Genomic DNA, 20182 nt, shown 5'->3' on the forward strand with positions numbered 1-20182 from the left:
TAATTAACTATGCAATTTTGAAATAGTATATTTTGAGTAGAGCATATAGTAATGGTACAACACTTTTTCTTTACAGTGGGTTAAACACTAGTACAGATCACTGAAAATTTTGAAGCTCAATATAAGAATTCAGTTCAATTTTGAATTTTGATTTGCAAACTGCATTTCAAAAAAAACGATTGGAGAAGAATTATATATAACGCATTGGATACCGTTTAAAGTCATACATAATTGCCAAGGATGCAATTCCATAAAGTTTTTGAGGAGACGGTTTATCAAAAATAATTAAGGCAAAAGAATAAGGAGATAAGGAGAAATTCAAATTTTAGGGAGCTATCGCGCATTCTTATTATTTTTTTTATAACAGGTAGATTACAAGCCATTCACTTTATTTACATATACCCTTGACTGCATTCATTTAATGAAATGAATATCCAATCCCAACTTCTCGATCCTTTTTGGTAGTGCTCAGAGTTTACCTACTTTTCTTTGCATTAGCATAAAACGCCAGGTTAGAGAGATAAATATTAACCTCTTCATGTCCACAACTTTATTGTGAGAGCGTACTTTGTTCAAGATAATCATTTAAATCTCAAACTGTGTCCCTTTTAAAATATTGATTCTCAAAGTGTTACCTTAATAAACATGATAAAATATAAATAAAAATATGCATATTTTGAATAACTGTACCTTTTGTACTTGATATCTTGATTGACTTTTTCATCTCCTCTACATCCTCTGTAACAATGAAAATTAAATATATATAAGCAAATAATATTATTTCGGATCCTTTCTTAAATATTTAAGAAATAAAGTACGAGTTTTCGTGAATGTTGTAGAATAACCTCCGAGGTCGAGAAAATTTGTTTTGACATATAATCATAACATTTCGATTTTCTACGAACACAACTCAATTAATTATATTAATTCTAAACCCGATGTGTCTGGTATCTCTTAATACAAAGGAAGAATCATATAAAAAGTAAATGATTAAATTATAAGCAGGTTGATACATTGATTTTGATGTGTTCTATTATTATGGAGTTCTTCTTAATAAACATACAGAGTAATCAAATCTCTGCTAGTATTGATCTGTTGCTCTGAATACTGCATTAAGCTAATTGTTCTAAGTTCTTGATGGTATTGTCACTCCACTATTAATGAAGGCGCGTCATGGTACATTGTTATGTTAATTAACCAAAACAAGCACTGTTGCTATTATGAAATTATATTTATCTAATCTTATGATCCATTTTGATAAACCATCTTGTCTGTTACCTTGCAGATTTGTAACGTCAGTCTGTAACCCTTCCACAGTCCTCAGTGTATCTATGTAGTGCTGTATCGAACCAGGGTCCATACAACAAGTTTTCAATTCGATCAGAGTGTCCTGGTATTTGGTTGTAGTCCCTAGATAGCCTTCCAGCTCTTTTACAATTTGAGAAAGATGATTCCATTTTCGTTCAAAATCTGATTTCGAGAGAGAAAAATCCGTAGCATGTCCATACCATTCGTTTCTTAAAATACGAATTCGTTCTATGTTTGCCGACACACTGTTATCAGTTAGTTCTGGTTTTTTCCCCCATGTGTTTTTATGAGGAGGAATTGAACACATGTTACGCAAGAGAAAATAGAGCAACGTAACATCAAAGACAGAGTAGTCTTTGCCATAGACGAGCCGTTTTTGTTGTTCACTAATAGAAGGTTTTCTGTTTTTAAGTATGTAAGTTTTAACTTTCTTTTCCAAGTCAGGTGGAGATATCTCTTTTGCAAGAACCTCGCGCAGTACATCCATGCAGGGACCCAATATAGCCCGGCCAAGTCGAGCAAGATGTGTTGTCCCTGTGGTCGATTCATATTTTGATAAGGACATCCTTTCTTGTTTGTAGCATCAACAAGATTTCCTACAGAAATATATATGATAAGAATGTATGCCAAACCTTGCTGACCCAATACACGAAATTACAGTTCAATGGGGTACTTTGACTTGTGTTTAATATTTCACAAGCTTTAGTTAGAACCAAGAGTTAGAACTAAAGCGCGGCTCCTTTACTTTGCATTTTGTCGAGGAACCTAAACAAAGCAAATTTAAATGTATGCATGGTAAGGGCTAAATGGTACGTCATCTTGATTAATTGCGAGTTTCAATACATTAGCCTTTATTCGATTAAAGCTGACATGACTTTATAAAAGTATTTGGTTGCCATATTATTTTCAATCCCTCCTCATCTGTTACTGAGTATATGAACTGGTTGAAAGAGTTATGATTGTTTGGTTTCCAATGGTAGCGAAGGATGTACGACCCTACAAATGTATAAATTACAGTTTGTAGTAAAATCGAAAACATGAGACTCCGGGGCCACATCGCTCACCCGTCTCACCCGAGTAACATTGCCAATAATTCTTTTCAAAGCAAAAAATATAAAATACAATAACAAGTTCTAAAAACAATTCATTCTAATTATGAAGCGAGATAATATCTCAAAGTTCTTTATATATTGCTGTTAGTAATTCAATTATATTATAATTTTGGTAGAGGGCTTCCTGGTCTACAAAATTATGAATTCAGTTTTTCTGACAGGTGTGCAGGTAGAGAAGATAAATTTTATTAAACATTATATGCATTAACCGTTTACTTTCATTTTCGCCCTACCCAAGAATTCAAGGTGAATTGAAATTCACAATTTTAGTTAAACTTCCTGGTTATCATTATTATGAAGTCAGTTTTTCTTACAGATTTGTGAACCCCTGACCCGGGGGCCATGAATTTCACAAATTAGGTAGAGGAGTTTGTAAACATTATAACCATGCATTCAGTTTTTCCCCACATGTCTGAGAGTAAAGATGATTCTCTAAGAGATAATACATTTTCACTACCCGGTATATGGATAAATTGGCCCCGCTCTAGGGCCTAAACCCGTCCCAGGGGTCATAAATTTCACAATTTAGGAAGTCGAGTCCATGTACATCATAACCATGCATTCAGTTTTATTTAAATATATATATGGGAGTAGGGAAGAAAATTTTTTAATATTTTAATACATATTTACTATATGGCCAAATTGGCCCGAAATTAAAACCTGAACCCCCTGATGATCAAAGGGACACAAATTTCACAATTTTGGTAAAGGGCTTGATGAACATCATATTAACCATGCATTCAGTATTTTGTCACATGGGTAGGAGAATAGAAGATTTTTCAAAATTTGGCTTATTTTGTATACTGTGTATGTTGCCCCACCTGTCCCCCCCCCCCCCCAAGGGTGGTAGAGTCTAGAATCTAACAATTCCTCTTACCATAGAGATGCTTCAAACCAAAAATGGTAACAATTGTCTATGTAATTTTCAAGAACTTAATAATGTAAAATTATTAATGCACAATGCATGACGTTGAAGACAAATTACAATAAAAATGTAACCAATTAATAATCAATTAAATAGAGGAATCTTGTGTAATCGATTATTAATCAACTTAAGGTAGTCCATCCATAACTGAGGTGAATTTAACAACTTTGATTGATATGAACTATATTGAATATCTATTTTGAAATTATTATGAGGCCGATGAAAACCAAACTCTGGAATATGTATGCAGTTAATTAAATGAACTTTTTGCTCTTGAAACTTTTTTAAAGAGTTGTCTGCCCCTTGCAAACATTTTTTAAAAAAAATCAATTATTAAAAATATGTACGGTAAAAAATAATTTTTTTAGCATTATCAAAGAAAAGGAAAGCTTTTGCAACTTTTTACCAAGAGATTTGTGAGAAAATTATTTGTACTATAAAGATTTATTTAAAAATGCATTTTCCCATAGACTTCAATGTTAACTTCAATATGGGATAAAGTTAATATTAAAAAAAATTAAAATTTTTTAAAGATGAATCTTTATTATTAAATAAACCCCTTAAAACCCCAATAGGATTTTAGTAATCAAACATTCAATTCATTAGATATGAAATTTGATAGTTATGGTTGGACAACCTTAACTCATTTTTGTCTTGTATTTCAACAGGTTGGGCAAACTACCTTTTATGGATATTGTTGTCATTGTGCAGAACGATGCGTACAGCTAAAAACTAGCTGTCCAATTAGTAAATAAAATGCAACAGATGTGATTTATTACATGTTTACGTTTTTACAATAAACACGTGGTTTAGACTAATTTACAACAAGTGACTGCGAGAACGTCAATTCATAAAAGTTTCAAATTTTTTGTAAAGAATGCAAAGATTAGGTACTAATTAAAATTTTTCATGCTCACATTAACAAACATTGCCGATTTTCCATGTTAAATAGTACATTGAAATACTCATAGTCTTCACAAGTCATTATATTCCAGTACATGTATTTGATTTTCGTAAATTTTGTATTTTTCGCTGTTGTAGTGCTATTTGTTGACTAGAATTTAAATCTGAATTCATCTTGATACATGTTTATTGTTGTATGACATTTATATAACACAATAGTAATAATCAATATGCATGTACATTGATCATATGTACATGCATATTGAAGTAGTATGTGTCATCTTTGTATAATCTCGCTCATATAGATATGCCATAAGTCCGAGTAGATGCATACACTAACTGTAAGTACTGTCTAAAAGAATACATGGATTAATATCAAAAGTACGTACAACACATTCATCTTGTAACTATTTACACTTGAGGTTTTGAATGCCTGACAATGGACGAACAAGAGTCGAATGCTTAGGACTGTGAAATCACATGAAATCTGTCTTCACTAAAAATCAGCGCTGGCAGTAAGGCTTCTGTCAACAAATAGACTTATACAATGCAGTTGATGAACCCAAATTTTAACCATTGCATTTTTTAAACATAGTATTTTTGTGGTAACTATCCCAAGAAGCATTTCAACCCAGAAATGTCATTTACCTGATTGGTCAGTTTGTCAATTACGTCTGTGCCTCATTTAGTATGTCAATTTATTCTGACGTCACAGAAAATAGTTTCCCCTACCTGTTGAATGTAATTGATTACATCATTGCATGTTATCAAGCAATAATTGATTACCTTTAATAATCAAAGTACTGACGGGAGTTGATTTTATCAATTATTATTTATTTTAAAATCAACGATATGTAATTTTGCATAGTAGTAACTGCATAGGAGGGATGATTAAAATCAACTCCCAAAAAATTATTTCATTAAAATGTGAATGATATACCTCTTCTGAACATATTGTATAAACTTTTCAAGTTGATTCTGTTTTAGAGGTAAAAGGGTATTTTCATTATAAATGATATGAAAAATGAGATTTCATATTTCTAGGGGGGTTTAGTTCCCCCCCCCCCCCCACTTTTTGTTTTGCCAAATTAGACCTAACCATTAAGAACATTATAAGCAACAGGGATGGTTCAGGCCCCCCCCCCCCTCCCCCCACTTTTTCCACGCAACAAACATAATTGTTCCTTAAAGGACCTTAAAAAGAATGAAATATTAATAGTGATATTGAAAATTGGAGTCATAGTAGGTATACTAGCACCCCCCCCCCACTACGGATTAGGAATTTCATGATTTGGGGGGGGGGATTGGGCAGGTAAGATTGGAGTTATAGGTATAGCTTCCCCCCACGGATTATGGGAATTCTTGTCAAGATTTTTTATGATTAGTTAACCCCTCCCCCCTTTCAATTTGCTTCCGACGCCACTGTTATTAAAGTACATGCAACAAATTGGTAAGTATAGCCCTCGGCTGAATTTAGAAAATGTCTCCAAATGCATCCTTATCGCTACCACAAAGTTGTGACAAGACAAGACCCTCCCTCCCCCCCCCCCTACACACATCGCGAAAAATTACACGGGGTCGGTCAGCTGTCAGTTGCAAAGCTATCGATAAGAAAAACAAACTATTTAAAGACATTGGTTTTGAGATTGTGATTAATATAAGACATAAGAAGCAACACCCTCTTTAAAAAAATGAATAACAAGTGAAAAGCTGTCAATGTGACAGCAAACCGGGTTTTCTTTTAGGTTTTAACTGTATCCATAATCCATGTCAACCCGTATCCAGTGAAATGGAGTACCCTGTATGCAACATTTTGCCAAATAATGACTAAGTTCAAAAGCTAGTATTTTTTTCATAAATTTTTGGAAATCAAAATCCTAGCAATATGCACACCTTAAATATAAGTACAATTGATCTGGAAAAGAACAACTTCCTATCTTGAAAACTGTAGTAGTTATCCGTACAATGAGGGTACCCTATATGCAATATTTTGCCAAGAAATGATGACTTTGTTTATTTTGCATATTAACATCAGAGCGGGGGTATCACTGCATGTAGTGAGCATTTGCTCAAGATATCTTGTTTCTCTGTGTTTCACACTTCCTTGCAGAATTTTATACTTTTTTTACCCTAATGTGTTCTAGAGCTACCTACTGATTGACCATGAGAGAGAAAGAGAGAGAGAGAGGGTAACATTTTTCGTCTTTTTGGCCATAAAGGGTGTGTAAGTGTCACTATTATTGTTTGTCCTTTTCAGTTCAGAAATCCACAATGCAGTTAATGAGGTGTGACCACCCTTATGTTTAGATAACAAATAAATTAGCCCCAAAAAGGATCGATTAAATTAGAACAATTACAAATTCCTTTGTATCTGATATTTTTTTATTTGTTTTAAAGAAAAACCAACTAAATGACAATAACCCCTCCCTTTGCAAAAAATGAAAATACCGGTAGCCAAGCAATGCTCTTCTGTTCATAAAACTTTGAATATATTTCTTATAAGAGTCTGTACAGATGCAGTCGGTTGTTTCAAATTTTCATCACTTTCTCCTATGGTACAATGGAACTCCATATCAGAAAATTGATCCCATAGGACTATGATTTTTTTTTTGAGCTTGTTAAATTTAATAAACTCCCAAAACATTACTATAATTACCATACTATGTAAAAATATGTATAAGAAAAAAAAATTAATATTACAAACAATTTTCAAATTGCCAAAACACTACATATGTACAATCATATCAGTAATTTTGAATTTCATTTTAAGTTAATGCCCTATAGGGTCACTTCATCAATTTACTTGACTAATAAATTTAAACAACTTTTAAAAGTAGTTAACTTCTTTATTAACAATGATATTATTTATTTCCTTATGATGATAGAAACTTTTTGTTTCCATGAAACAGTTTTAAAATAGCCCCCAAACCACCACCCATTTTACAGATTATCAATTTTCCCTAAACACATGCTCCACCTTAAATAACAGCTCAGATAATGGCCCCCTTGGGACAAATGAATTCAGCCACACTTGTCTTTGATGTTCTTATTAGCTCCTAAGAATTTATTTTGATTTGAACATATTTTTATTGTACAAAAATTCAATTGGGATTGGGCACAAGTTCCATAACTTAGACCGCCCTCTCCAAATACAATTCACAATTCTGCTGTTGAGCCGATATTTGCTTTGACCTGGCGATTAAATCAATAACAATCAAGAGAACTAGCGTCAAACAACTTAACTCTGTCCTAAACTTTGGATAATTCAACCCCTACACCTCTACATCGCGAATTATTCAAATTCTGTCAACATTTGATCTACCGAGAAGCCATGTAGTGACGTCACATTCACATTCCGTCATTTTTTGACTGGAAACTGTGTTTTCCAAGAAGACAATGCCCCGGTACATCGTGCGCGTTCTACCCAAGATTATTTACACAAAAATGGCATAAGAACAAAAAGCTGGCCAGCACAGAGCCCCAACATCAACATCATTAAAAATATTTAGCTTTTGATTAAAAGAAAACTTCAGGGAAGAGGATAATTTGTCTGCTCACCTGACGGTAGTTATTGACACCACGACGTCAACACTAAATCATTTAATGCTTATATTTACATTCCCTTACCGAAGAAATCAATTGTTCACTTCAATAAATCGATATAAAATGCAGATCACGGAGGGAGTGAATAAGTAACAGCAATAATAGCTGTTTTGTAAAACCGGTTTAACATGGTTTTCACATAGACTGTTGAGATGAGATCGACGAGCATGAAAATATAATCCATGATAAATAGCTCTTGGAATGTTGCTTTTAACAATAACGTCAACTTTTTTGTTGAATAATTATAAAACATGGTGTTTTGACAACATTCATGATATATCTAATACATTTTTTAACCAATAACCACAGGGGCTTGTGTAGAAAAAAAACATCGTTAAAAAAGTGGGTACTTCGGAGGAAAAATAACAAGGGAGGACGCCATCTTGGATACCGCCTCACTTCATCAGCTAATTTCTCATTTAAATTGTTAAACTAGACACTAGACACCGAGATACCCACTTTCATAACGATGTTTCTTTATCTACACAAGCCCCTGTGCAATAACATAGAATTCACTGTTTGAGAACTGCTTATGTAAATTACTCGTAAATTCATACGCAGTGAATAGATGTTGCATTTAGAGGCATTTAAACATCATGGAATTTAATAGAAAAACGCAGTAGAATGTAAATATTGTTTTTTAATTCTACTTACGCTGCGCACTGATCAAAAGGGTTCCGACTTAATATACACTGGAATTGATGCGTGCACTTCTTCTGATTAATATTGCTTCCATTTCTTCTGAATATTGATTGGATTACGTTTTATCTTGACTTCTACGATGTCCAAATCTGCGTAGTTTCTCAAGACCGACGCCACCTTTTCTATTTTAAGATAATGACATCATTTTCATGATGTGATCCAACATATTAGCTCGAACGATAAATTGTCGACTTCTTGTTTTTTATCCTATTTATATATGTACTTGATCTATCTACTTATTTAAATCTGATTAATTATTTAGATGAATGTGTATTTTAAAAAAATCATAATTCTCATATATTTGCAACAGACAAACATCAGCATGCGCAGATCCAGAATTTTTTTTCTATCAACGAAAATATTCCATATATATAATGAATAAGCATATATTCCTTATCATCCTTAGAGAAACACCTTATCAATTTTGCCCAACTTTGAGCTTTGTTGCTACAGGTAAACTTACCCAATACAAGTTCTGATGCAAAAATGTTCCAGTGAGTCCAAGTTCATTAATTTTGCAATGAAATAGAACAACAGATTGCGTTATTTTAAAGGTCGTTTATTCAATGAACCAAATTTTATTGTTTAATGAGAATAAGAATGAGAGAATTTAAATTTGCCTGGTTCTGATAAGACATTAATTTATTACCAAAGAAGAATAGATGCTGGACATGTTAATTAATCTATTATGTTTAACAATCTTGGAACCTACCCCCCCCCCCCCCCCCCCCCCCGCTGTGCACAAATGCAAATTACCATCTCATTCTGTAACATGACAAAGTATTTTGACCATGGTTGTTAATGAGTATTCCCCTTACATGCACACAATCATTATTTTACAAGCTTGACTTACAATTAAAGAGATATTGATAAAACACACACAAGTATATTATAGAGCAATCCACACTTTACAAAAGTTATGTCCCTTGGCCGCCATCTTTGGGGAAAATCCCATATATTTCTCACAGAAGCCTTTGTAGTTTAGAGGGTTGTAACTTTGTCATTTGACATTAAAAATCCGTTTCCCTGTGAATTTTAATTGCCCCAAGTTGGGGCAACCCACACATCGAAGGAATAAATCAAATTCCAAGAGATTACTTCAGAGGACGCCCAAATATTTGGTTGCTTAAAGACGGGAAAAGTTGCTTTTTCCCTTTTGACCTTTGGGTTGACCCCGCAAAGGGGAACAACTTTTGCAAAGTGTGGATTGGACTATTAAAAAATTTGTTGCCAAAAATTATTTCATTTACAATAGAATTTGTTTTCGGGGAGAGGGGGGTGTTTCCGACGGTCATTTGAGTTTGCCGGGGGGGGGGGGGGGTGTCCGAGACATATTTTTGGTAATTCTATAATGCAATTTAAAGAAATTTGAATTTTGAATTCACACCTGTGCTAATCAGAATACACCACTGAGCTGAGAAAGAAAAAAAATGTCTCCGCTGTATAGTGTTCTTCGCAACTAAGATTGTCTTTTTAGCTTGTGCTGTGTTTAATTTTCAGTAGACCAGAAAGTTATGATAATATATTAATAATTCATTGATATCTAGGTAAATTTATCACTAGTTTAAGATAAATAATAAAAGGTCGCATATGTGGATTACCGTAACAGAGGGTATACGTTGACAATATAGCGTACATACGTAGCTGTGGTAGCTGTAAGGACGTGAAAAGACAAATGAAATTAATTAGATCATACTTGTACCTATAATTAAAAAGCATGTTTTAACTGACTACCGGTAAAGTGTCTAAAAAAGTAATGAAAGTGATAATGTTGTAATAATATTCTCTCTCTCTCTCTCTCTCTCTCTCTCTCTCTCTCTCTCTCTCTCTCTCTCTCTCTCTCTGACTCTCTTCATAATGTGCATGCAATATTGCTAAAAGTAGAAGTGTTTATTCCCCACAGTATTTGATCACCTCATTATTCTCAAAGACTTATTCCCACTTCTTTTAATCAAACGTACAATACTTTTATATGCATATAATATATAGTATATAATATACATGTAATTAAGCAAGGATTTGGTAACAAGTAAACACTTAATAAGTAAATCCGTTTCCATCGATAAAGTTTACAAAATTCAAATTGTTGATATGTCCAAGTTATGATTTCTCTGATAGCACATCTATTAAAAATTAAAGACAGAACTGATACTTTCAAAAATTGCGTTGTGGAAGAAAATAACAACATGTAGGTGCAAAGTGTATAATTTGTGATAAAATTGCTATGTTACAAAGCGCTTTAATGCAGAAATATATTTGAAACTGCCTTAAAAAAAACAATATCCTTGCGGTTTAAAGAAAAATATGTATCTCCGTGAAGTAAGATATTGATGTCCTTATCAAAAGGGATAGTGTCTAAGAGAAGCAGTCTTTCATTGGTATAGATTAATATCTCTCTCTCTCTCTCTCTCTTTCTCTCTCTCTCTCTCTCTCTCTCTCTCTCTCTCTCTCTCTCTCTCTCTCTCTCTCTCTGACTTCCATGTTGGAAAAGTGCCTAATTTCATATCCCAAGATAAGATCAGTCTCGATGCAGCAATGGTACATGTATCATTGTTAAATAGGAAATGCATGTAGTTAATCAAGTTGACCCTTGTGTTAACTTTCATTTAATGATGATCTTCAGTGGGTTGAACCCAATAGTATAGTTCGAGAAAAGGTCCGCCCCGTTGAAATATTGAATGCAGATAATTAATATTCATATTGATGCTTGTATTGATGTATCCTGATGATCTTTTATATTAGGGATAGGACCTGATACTGTGGTTCAAGAAAAGACCCGCCTGTTGAAATACCGAATGCAGAAAATTAAAATTCTTTTTCAATTTGATATTTGCTTTGAATGATCCCGATGTTCTTTCAATATATGGGTAGGACCCAATATTATGCCTCAAGAAAAGGTCTGCCTGTTGAAATGCTGGATGCAGATAATTGATACTTATATTAATACTTGGTTTGATATACCCCGATGATCTTATAAAATATCGCTAAAGAAAAGGTCCGCTCGTTGAAAAAAAATCAACATGTCAGTACATGTAGTTAAACAAGGAATTAAGTACTAGTAGGTAAATACATATTAATAATGTATGGATGTTTATCGATAACTATTTTTTATTAAGAGGGTAGGACACGATATCATAGTACAAGAAAAAGTCCGCCCCATTGAAATGCTATATGCGAAAAAATTCACAGTATGTTGACCCGATGATCTTTTATTTCAGAGGTAGGACCCAATATTATAGTTCAAGAATAGGTCCGCTTCGTTAAAAGAACTGCATAGTCACAAAGTTATACCTAACCATTAGGCACATAGCATCAGGAAAAGGCCACCCCCCCCCCCCACTCCCTACTTTCTAATATTGATTCTTGTAGTGATATTTTTCACTTGATCTTCTTACTGTTGGAGTGGACATAAAAGTGACTTTAGCATAGGTTTTTTTTTAATTTATTCAGATTAAAGTTACACATTATTTATAATAGTATTTAAATAATTGATTTTCATCGTAAGATATCCCAATTAAAGGAATGAGACCCGGTACATGTATATATACATGTATTTTGTCACTAAAAAGACCGGAAACTTAATGTAATGTTAAGAAAGAGAAGTTGCTGTAGTAAAACAAATTTATAATTGAGTTTATCCGACGACTTTTTAAAAATGTGACAAAGGCCTGAAATCCAATGTGTCTCGTTGAAATAATCTTAAAATATTACGGTCGGTTTGTCCTATTTGTCTGACGGTATTGATTTTCATCTAATGGCCTTCTTATTCATTTTTGGGCGAGGGGCCAAGAAATGCACTTCATAATGTTTATATGATACTTATGAGAAAAGAAACCTAATACTATATGTGCGTGTAGCAGGCAGGAATTTAAAATAAAATTTTACCGGACGGAGTGTCAACATTTGCCCTTTACACACAACTATTTTCTTTTTAAGGAACAAAATCCCCTTAAATTCTTTTAAGATACAAACTGTTAAGACATCCGAAGGAATGTGGCTCTTTACTAATCTTACAGGACTGTGTTTAGTTTCTTATAATTTTGTAATGGGTCACGTTTTAAAGCGTGTATCGTATTGGAAAGATGTGCAAAAAGAGGACGTATAAAATATCCATTGTTAAAATACATGATCATTTCAAAAAGTCAAACACCTGAATTCGAAGGTGTGAACCCTTCACACCTGCAGGGTGGTGTGTGAATATATAACACCTAACTGAAGCCATTGTTTTATTAATGACACCAATCAGTTTCATTTCCTGTTTTTATAAGATCGACTGGCAAAATTAATGTTGAAATAAAAAAAAACCCACCAGCTTTAAACTCTTTATGTGTGTCCTAACTACATGTACATGTAAAATAATGCATTTTCATTTACACTGTGTGATGGATGTTAACCAACTCACCTCGGGTAATTGCTCCTTTTAAAGAGTTACAAAATGATGCCACTTATTTTATAACAAAATACTCGAAATTGAAGGAAAAAAATACAAATTAAAAATATACCCGGACCTTTTACGTTAGGCGGACCTTTTCTTATACGGGCCGGACCCTTTTAGTGCAAAGGCGGACCTTAAATGTTAACTTTAATGGTCTGCCCCGGACCATTTTACAGGGCGGACCTTAAATTATACGACACCGGTCTCACCCGATGTCCGAGGTTATGTGTGCCGCTTGTACAAAGCCGAATGATCTTAGTAAGAGTTATCGATGTAAATAAATAAAAAAAATACATGCTTATCAAAACATGCTCGTGTAAGTTAAAGTTGATTAAGGCTTGTTCCAACAGAAATCATGTTTTGCTAATTGTATTTAATATTTTTTATGTATTGCGTATTTTAATATTGTACAGTCATTTTACCGGTAACGAATCAGTATGCGGTTTCGTCGTGCATGCAACTATTATAATCGGAATTCCAAATGTTTTTATTATATGTTTAAATTGCGTATCTTTGTCCTTCTAAACTGTAGTATCAAACTTCCGAAAAAATAAAGGAAGTAATTTCAACATCCCCTCCATTTCCCTAGTTTCGAATTCGTTTCCCAGTATCGAATTAAGCGCCCTTTATTACTTCTGACCGAATATTTTGAGGCGAATGAATTTCAAAAATATACTAAAGGTACATGTTAATGGACTTATAAATGAAGAAGGAAAAACAATTGTGGGAATATGTCATTTAAACAAATAATATGATCGTTATTTTTATCATACCGTTTTCCCGTCAAATTAAAACTGGACTTGAACAGTTTTCATTTGCGTTACTTTACAATATTGAATTTTCATAAAAACACTTTATAATTATAGTAATTGATGATAAGTAGTTGCCATTTTCCTTTGTTTTTCCCGTATATCTATCATTCTACTACAGTTATTGCCAAGATGAAAGAGATGCCGCGGACATTATTCTCCAATATACCACGACCGTCATCAGTAAATTATCAGATCAGAAATACCTATTTTTCTCCCACTTATCATGAAAGTACAACTTCAAACCGTAAAAAATTTTAAAACCATGTCAAATTCATGTGTTCGTTCCCGTCAAAACGATGTGTATTGCCTCAAATGTTTATCTTTAAGGGATCAATGCGGCTGTTCCTAGGACCTCCCCAGCACATTTTCATTGCGTGTTTTTACATGGAATATATAACGTGTAGTTGTAATAATCATATTTAATTGTCCTTAAAATTTTAGGAATATAACTCAAAGATATTTTATAAATAAGTGAAGAGTAATAGAGATCCAAAGAAAAATTTTGTCGTCTGCATGTGATTCCTTTGATCGATATACATGTAAACATTACTAACAAAAACGTTGGGGTTACACGGAACAGCCGTCAAAATGACATAGATCGTCTCTCTATAGAAGAAACGATCTGTAAAAATACTGGGCTGTTAGTAGAATATAAATAAAGTTCTTGTTTTCATGAATGTTGCAGGATAACCTCCCCGGTCTCGATATGTTGTTTGAAATATAAAAGCCTCGGCTAACGCCTCGGCTTTTATATTTCTAAACAACATTTCTCGACCTCGGAGGTTATTCTGCAACATTCACGATAACTCGTACTTTATTTCTTAAATATATGCAGCCAAATAATACTTCTGTCGCAATGAACCGAAACTAGGAAAACTACACGTCGTTCTATTTGAAGTCGTAATTTCATTCAAAGCTCCATTATTATTTGATATGATGCATTATCTTTTTAAATGAAGTATATTAACTAATTATCCACTAAATAGGGATCAATAACAAACTTATTTTCATAGTTAGGCTTAATTGTTTTCACACTTTCGTTTTTTCTGCTTTGAACTTCCGGCAGCTCATATCTGGGTCACATTTTTAATTTGTAAACAATTCGGTAAATAATCGTGCAAATGGCAAACAACTTCATAGAATATTTATTTCTGTTTTATAATTACTTAGCTAGGATTTTTTAAAACCTCAACTCCGTCTTCCACTAGTAATTTTTCTAAAAATTATTCGATACTGGCAAATATTCGTTACCGGTAAAACGACTGGACCAGTACTGAAACATCGTATAAAAACGTTATATATACATGTACTCTGTAACTAGTCGTCTTTTAATACATATACCTTTCTTTTGTTTGTTAAAAATAAAATCAATTTTGTAAAAAGATAAGTATATCATTTCCTCTAGTTTTTTTTCATGAAAATACCTACAAAAGAGTTTTGCCAATTACAAACAGTTTAAAGTATATGTTATGTAAAACACGGGCGCCATTTTGAAACAAATTGTCAGAGAGTTCCGAATGAAATCTGATGAACGTTTCACATGGTTCTCGCACGCTTTGCTCGAAACGATTTACACGCTTTGTCCAAAACTCTGCACGCTTTGTCCGAAACGCTTCACGATTCACACGAAACGCTAAACGGTTAACACGAAACGTTTCTTGCATGTAAGTCGCACGCTTTTTTGGTGTAGTAGTACGTTTCAGGGTCTGTAAATTTTGTCAGCACGCAACAATTTTAAATTGTACATTGTTTTCAAAAATTTAGAAATATTTAAATAAAGAAGTTATCTTAGGGAAAAGGTTACCTGTTTTGTAAACGGGTCCGGTTTTTAAAAAAAAACACAATTCCTGACAGGACACTTGAGTACATACTGTTTACAACAATGCTTGCTACCCTCTGAAAATTTAACTCATCATTAAATATCTCATTTTTTAAATAATGTTTGTTACGATTACATAAACTGTGTGCGACAAATAGTTTTCCTAAAACATTTTCTTATTTTCTTTTTCAATACACGTTTTATATGCAGGCGTTCAATCACAACAGATTTTTATAACAAAAGCAGACCTGAAAGTTTAGTATTTATAATCGTTTGACACCACATCACATATATTTTCAACTCGCAGCAACAACGGAAGACCTACTCGTGGCTTTGCCACGAGCTCTGCTCTAGTTTATAATATAATTTAAATCAACTATGCAAGCTATCATCTATAAAACATGTGACCTGTTCGAAAAAACTAAACCTCATCCAGCATCCGAAACCTATGGCTCAGATTCAGCATCCAAGCCTGTCAGGTGCATCAGTATACATAAGACGCATCTCCATGCAAGTTTGGTGAAGTTCAGACCAGTAATAACTAAGATATCATCATCAGAGGGCACTAGCAATTAAAACCTTAACCTGCTCCAGCATCCGCAACCTATGGCTCAGATTCAACATCCATGCCTGTCAGGTGCATCTGTATCATAAGACACACCATCCATTCAAGTTTGGTGAAGTTAGGACCTGTAATAACTAAGATATATTTTTTAGCATCCTTGATAATGGAGAACAAGCTCTGCAACTGAAGCTTCCTCTGTGATTCATTCATATTACAGTTTAATCAACTATGCAAGTTTGAAATAGTACTACTATCTATTAAACATGTGACCTGTTCCAAAAAACTTAACCATATCCAGCATCTGAAACCTATGGCTCAGACTCAGCATTCAAGCCTGTCAGGTGCATCAGTATCAAAAGATGCACCATCCATGGAAGTCTGGTGAAGTTAAGACAAGTAATAACTAAGATATAATCATCAGAGGGCACCTGTTTCAAAAACTTTTACCAGCTCCAAAAACCTTAACCTGCTCCAGCATCCGAAACCTATGGCTCAGATTCAGCATTTAAGCCTGTCAGGTGCATCAGTATCATAAGACGCACCATCCATGGAGGTCTGGTGAAGTTAGGACAAGTAGTAACTAAGATATAATCATCAGAGGGCACCTGTAACAAAAACGTTAACCTGCTCTAAAACCTTAACCTCCTTCAGCATCTGTAACGTATAGCTCAGATTCAGCACCCAAGCCTGTCTGGTGCATCAGTATCATAAGACACAATATCCATGCAAGTTTGGTGAAGTACAGACCAGCAGTAACTTTGATATTGCTATCAAAGGGCACCTGCAACAAAAACTTTAACCTGCTTCAAAAACCTTAACCTCCTCCAGCATCCGAAACCTATAGCTCAGATTCAGCACTCAAGCCTATCGGGTGCATCAGTATCATAAGACACACCATCCATGCAAGTTTGGTGAAGTACGGACCTGCAGTAACTTAGATATTGCTATCAAAGGGCACCTGCAACAAAAACTTTAACCTGGTCCAACAACCTTTACCTCCTCCAGCATCTGAAATTTAGGACTCATATTCAGCATCCAAGTCATTCAAGTCCATAAGTAGGTCCAGATGCATCATCCATGCAAGTTTGGTGAAGATAGGACAAGTAATAGCTTAGATACAGGACCTGCAAAAAAAACTTTAACCAGGTCCGGACGCCGACGCCGAGGGTATAGCATAAGATCCCCCTGACTTCGTCTCGGTGAGCTAAAAAATGACTAACAAGTGAAAAGCTGTCAATGTGACAGCAAACCGGGTTTTCTTTAATGTTTTAACTGTATCCATAATCCATGTCAACCCATATCCAGTGAAATGGAGTACCCTGTATGCAACATTTTGCCAAATAATGACTAAGTTCAACAGCTAGTATTTTTTTCATAAATTTTTGGAAATCAAAATCCTAGCAATATGCACACCTTTAATATAAGTACAATTGATCTGCAAAAGAACAACTTTCTATCTTGAAAACTGTAGGAGAAGTTATCCGTACAATGAGGGTACCCTATATGCAATATTTTGCCAAGAAATGATGACTTTTCAAATTTTCATCACTTACTCCTATGGTACAATGGAACTCCATATCAGAAAATTGATCCCATAAGACTATGATTTTTTTTATGAGCTTGTTAAATTTAATAAACTCCCAAAACATTACTATAATTACCATACTTTGTAAAAATATGTAAAAAAAAAAAAAAAAAAAAAAAAAAAAAAATTAATATTACAAACAATTTTCAAATTGCCAAAATACTACATATGTACAATCATATCAGTAATTTTGAATTTCATTTAAGTTAATGCCCTATAGGGTCACTTCATCAATTTACTTGACTAATAAATTTAAACAACTTCTAAAAGTAGTTAACTTCTTTATTAATAATGATATTATTTATTTCCTTATGATGATAGAAACTTTTGGTTTCCATGAAACAGTTTTAAAATAGCCCCCAAACCACCGCCCATTTTACAGATTATCAATTTTCCCTAAACACATGCTCCATCTTAACTAACGGCTCAGATAATGGCCCCCTTGGGACAAATGAATTCAGCCACACTTGTCTTTGATGTTCTTATTAGCTCCTAAGAATTTATTTTGATTTGAACATATTTTTATTGTACAAAAATACAATTGGGATTTGGCACAAGTTCCATAACTTAGACCGCCCTCTCCCAATACAATTCACAATTCTGCTGTCGCGCCGATATTTGCTTTGACCTGGCGATTAAATCAATAACAATCAAGAGAACTAGCGTCAAACAACTTAACTCTGTCCTAAACTTCGGATAATTCAACACCTAAAGCTCTACATCCGCGAATTATTCAAATTCTGTCAACATTTGATCTACCGAGAAGCCATGTAGTGACGTCACATTCACATTCCGTCATTTTTTGACTGGAAACTGTGTTTTCCAAGAAGACAATGCCCCGGTACATCGTGCGCGTTCTACCAAAGATTATTTACACAGAAATGGCATAAGAACAAAAAGCTGGCCAGCACAGAGCCCCAACATCAACATCATTAAAAATATTTAGCTTTTGATTAAAAGAAAACTTCAGGGAAGAGGATAAATTGTCTGCTCACCTGACGGTAGTTATTGACACCACGACGTCAACACTAAATCATTTAATGCTTATATTTACATTCCCTTACCGAAGAAATCAATTGTTCACTTCAATAAATCGATATAAAATGCAGATCACGGAGGGAGAGAATAAGTAACAGCAATAATAGCTGTTTTGTAAAACCGGTTTAAAATGGGTTTTCACATAGACTGTTGAGATGAGATCGACGAGCATGAAAATATAATCCTTGATAAATAGCTCCTGGAATGTTGCTTTTAACAATAACGTCAACTTTTTTGTTGAATAATTATAAAACATGGTGTTTTGACAACATTCATGATATATCTAATACATTTTTTAACCAATAACCGCAGGGGCTTGTGTAGAAAAAAAAACATCGTTAAAAAAGTGGGTACTTCGGAGGAAAAATAACAAGGGAGGACGCCATCTTGGATACCGCCTCACTTCATCAGCTAATTTCTCATTTAAATTGTTAAACTAGACACTAGACACCGAGATACCCACTTTCATAACGATGTTTCTTTATCTACACAAGCCCCTGTGCAATAACATAGAATTCACTGTTTGAGAACTGCTTATGTAAATTACTCGTAAATTCATACGCAGTGAATAGATGTTGCATTTAGAGGCATTTAAACATCATGGAATTTAATGGAAAAACGCAGTAGAATGTAAATATTGTTTTTTAATTCTACTTACGCTGCGCACTGATCAAAAGGGTTCCGACTTAATATACACTGGAATTGATGCGTGCACTTCTTCTGATTAATATTGCTTCCATTTCTTCTGAATATTGATTGGAATACGTTTTATCTTGACTTCTACGATGTCCAAATCTGCGTAGTTTCTCAAGACCGACGCCACCTTTTCTATTTTAAGATAATGACATCATTTTCATGATGTGATCCAACATATTAGCTCGAACGATAAATTGTCGACTTCTTGTTTTTTATCCTATTTATATATGTACTTGATCTATCTACTTATTTAAATCTGATTAATTATTTAGATGAATGTGTATTTAAAAAAAAATCATAATTCTCATATATTTGCAACAGACAAACATCAGCATGCGCAGATCCAGAATTTTTTTTCTATCAACGAAAATATTCCATATATATAATGAATGAGCATATATTCCTTATCATCCTTAGAGAAACACCTTATCAATTTTGCCCAACTTTGATCTTTGTTGCTACAGGTAAACTTACCCAATACAAGTTCTGATGCAAAAATGTTCCAGTGAGTCCAAGTTCATTAATTTTGCAATGAAATAGAACAGCAGATTGCGTTATTTTAAAGGTCGTTTATTCAATGAACCAAATTTTATTGTTTAATGAGAATAAGAATGAGAGAATTTAAATTTGCCTGGTTCTGATAAGACATTAATTCCAAATTCCAATTATTACCAAAGAA

At 33.8% G+C, this 20182-nt stretch overlaps 1 protein-coding gene across 3 annotated transcripts in view; it reads right to left on the reverse strand.

Annotated features, from left to right (window-relative positions):
• The window catches only part of LOC117682367 (uncharacterized), a 136206-nt gene that overhangs the window by 105563 nt on the left and 10461 nt on the right, over positions 1-20182 (reverse strand). For 2 of the 3 annotated variants that reach the window (XM_066082568.1, XM_066082566.1), the window contains exons 2-3: positions 1279-1904; positions 691-738 (exon numbers count right to left, since the gene is read on the reverse strand). In XM_066082568.1, coding sequence (XP_065938640.1) covers positions 691-738; positions 1279-1873 — 643 coding nt within the window. In that variant the 5' untranslated portion in view covers positions 1874-1904. Of the gene's footprint in view, positions 1-690; positions 739-1278; positions 1905-8505; positions 8661-20182 lie in introns of those variants that run through there. The other variant, XM_066082567.1, reaches the window with a different exon arrangement.

Source organism: Magallana gigas, chromosome 4 (genome assembly GCF_963853765.1).
Source record: "Magallana gigas chromosome 4, xbMagGiga1.1, whole genome shotgun sequence".
Lineage (NCBI taxonomy): Eukaryota > Metazoa > Mollusca > Bivalvia > Ostreida > Ostreidae > Magallana > Magallana gigas.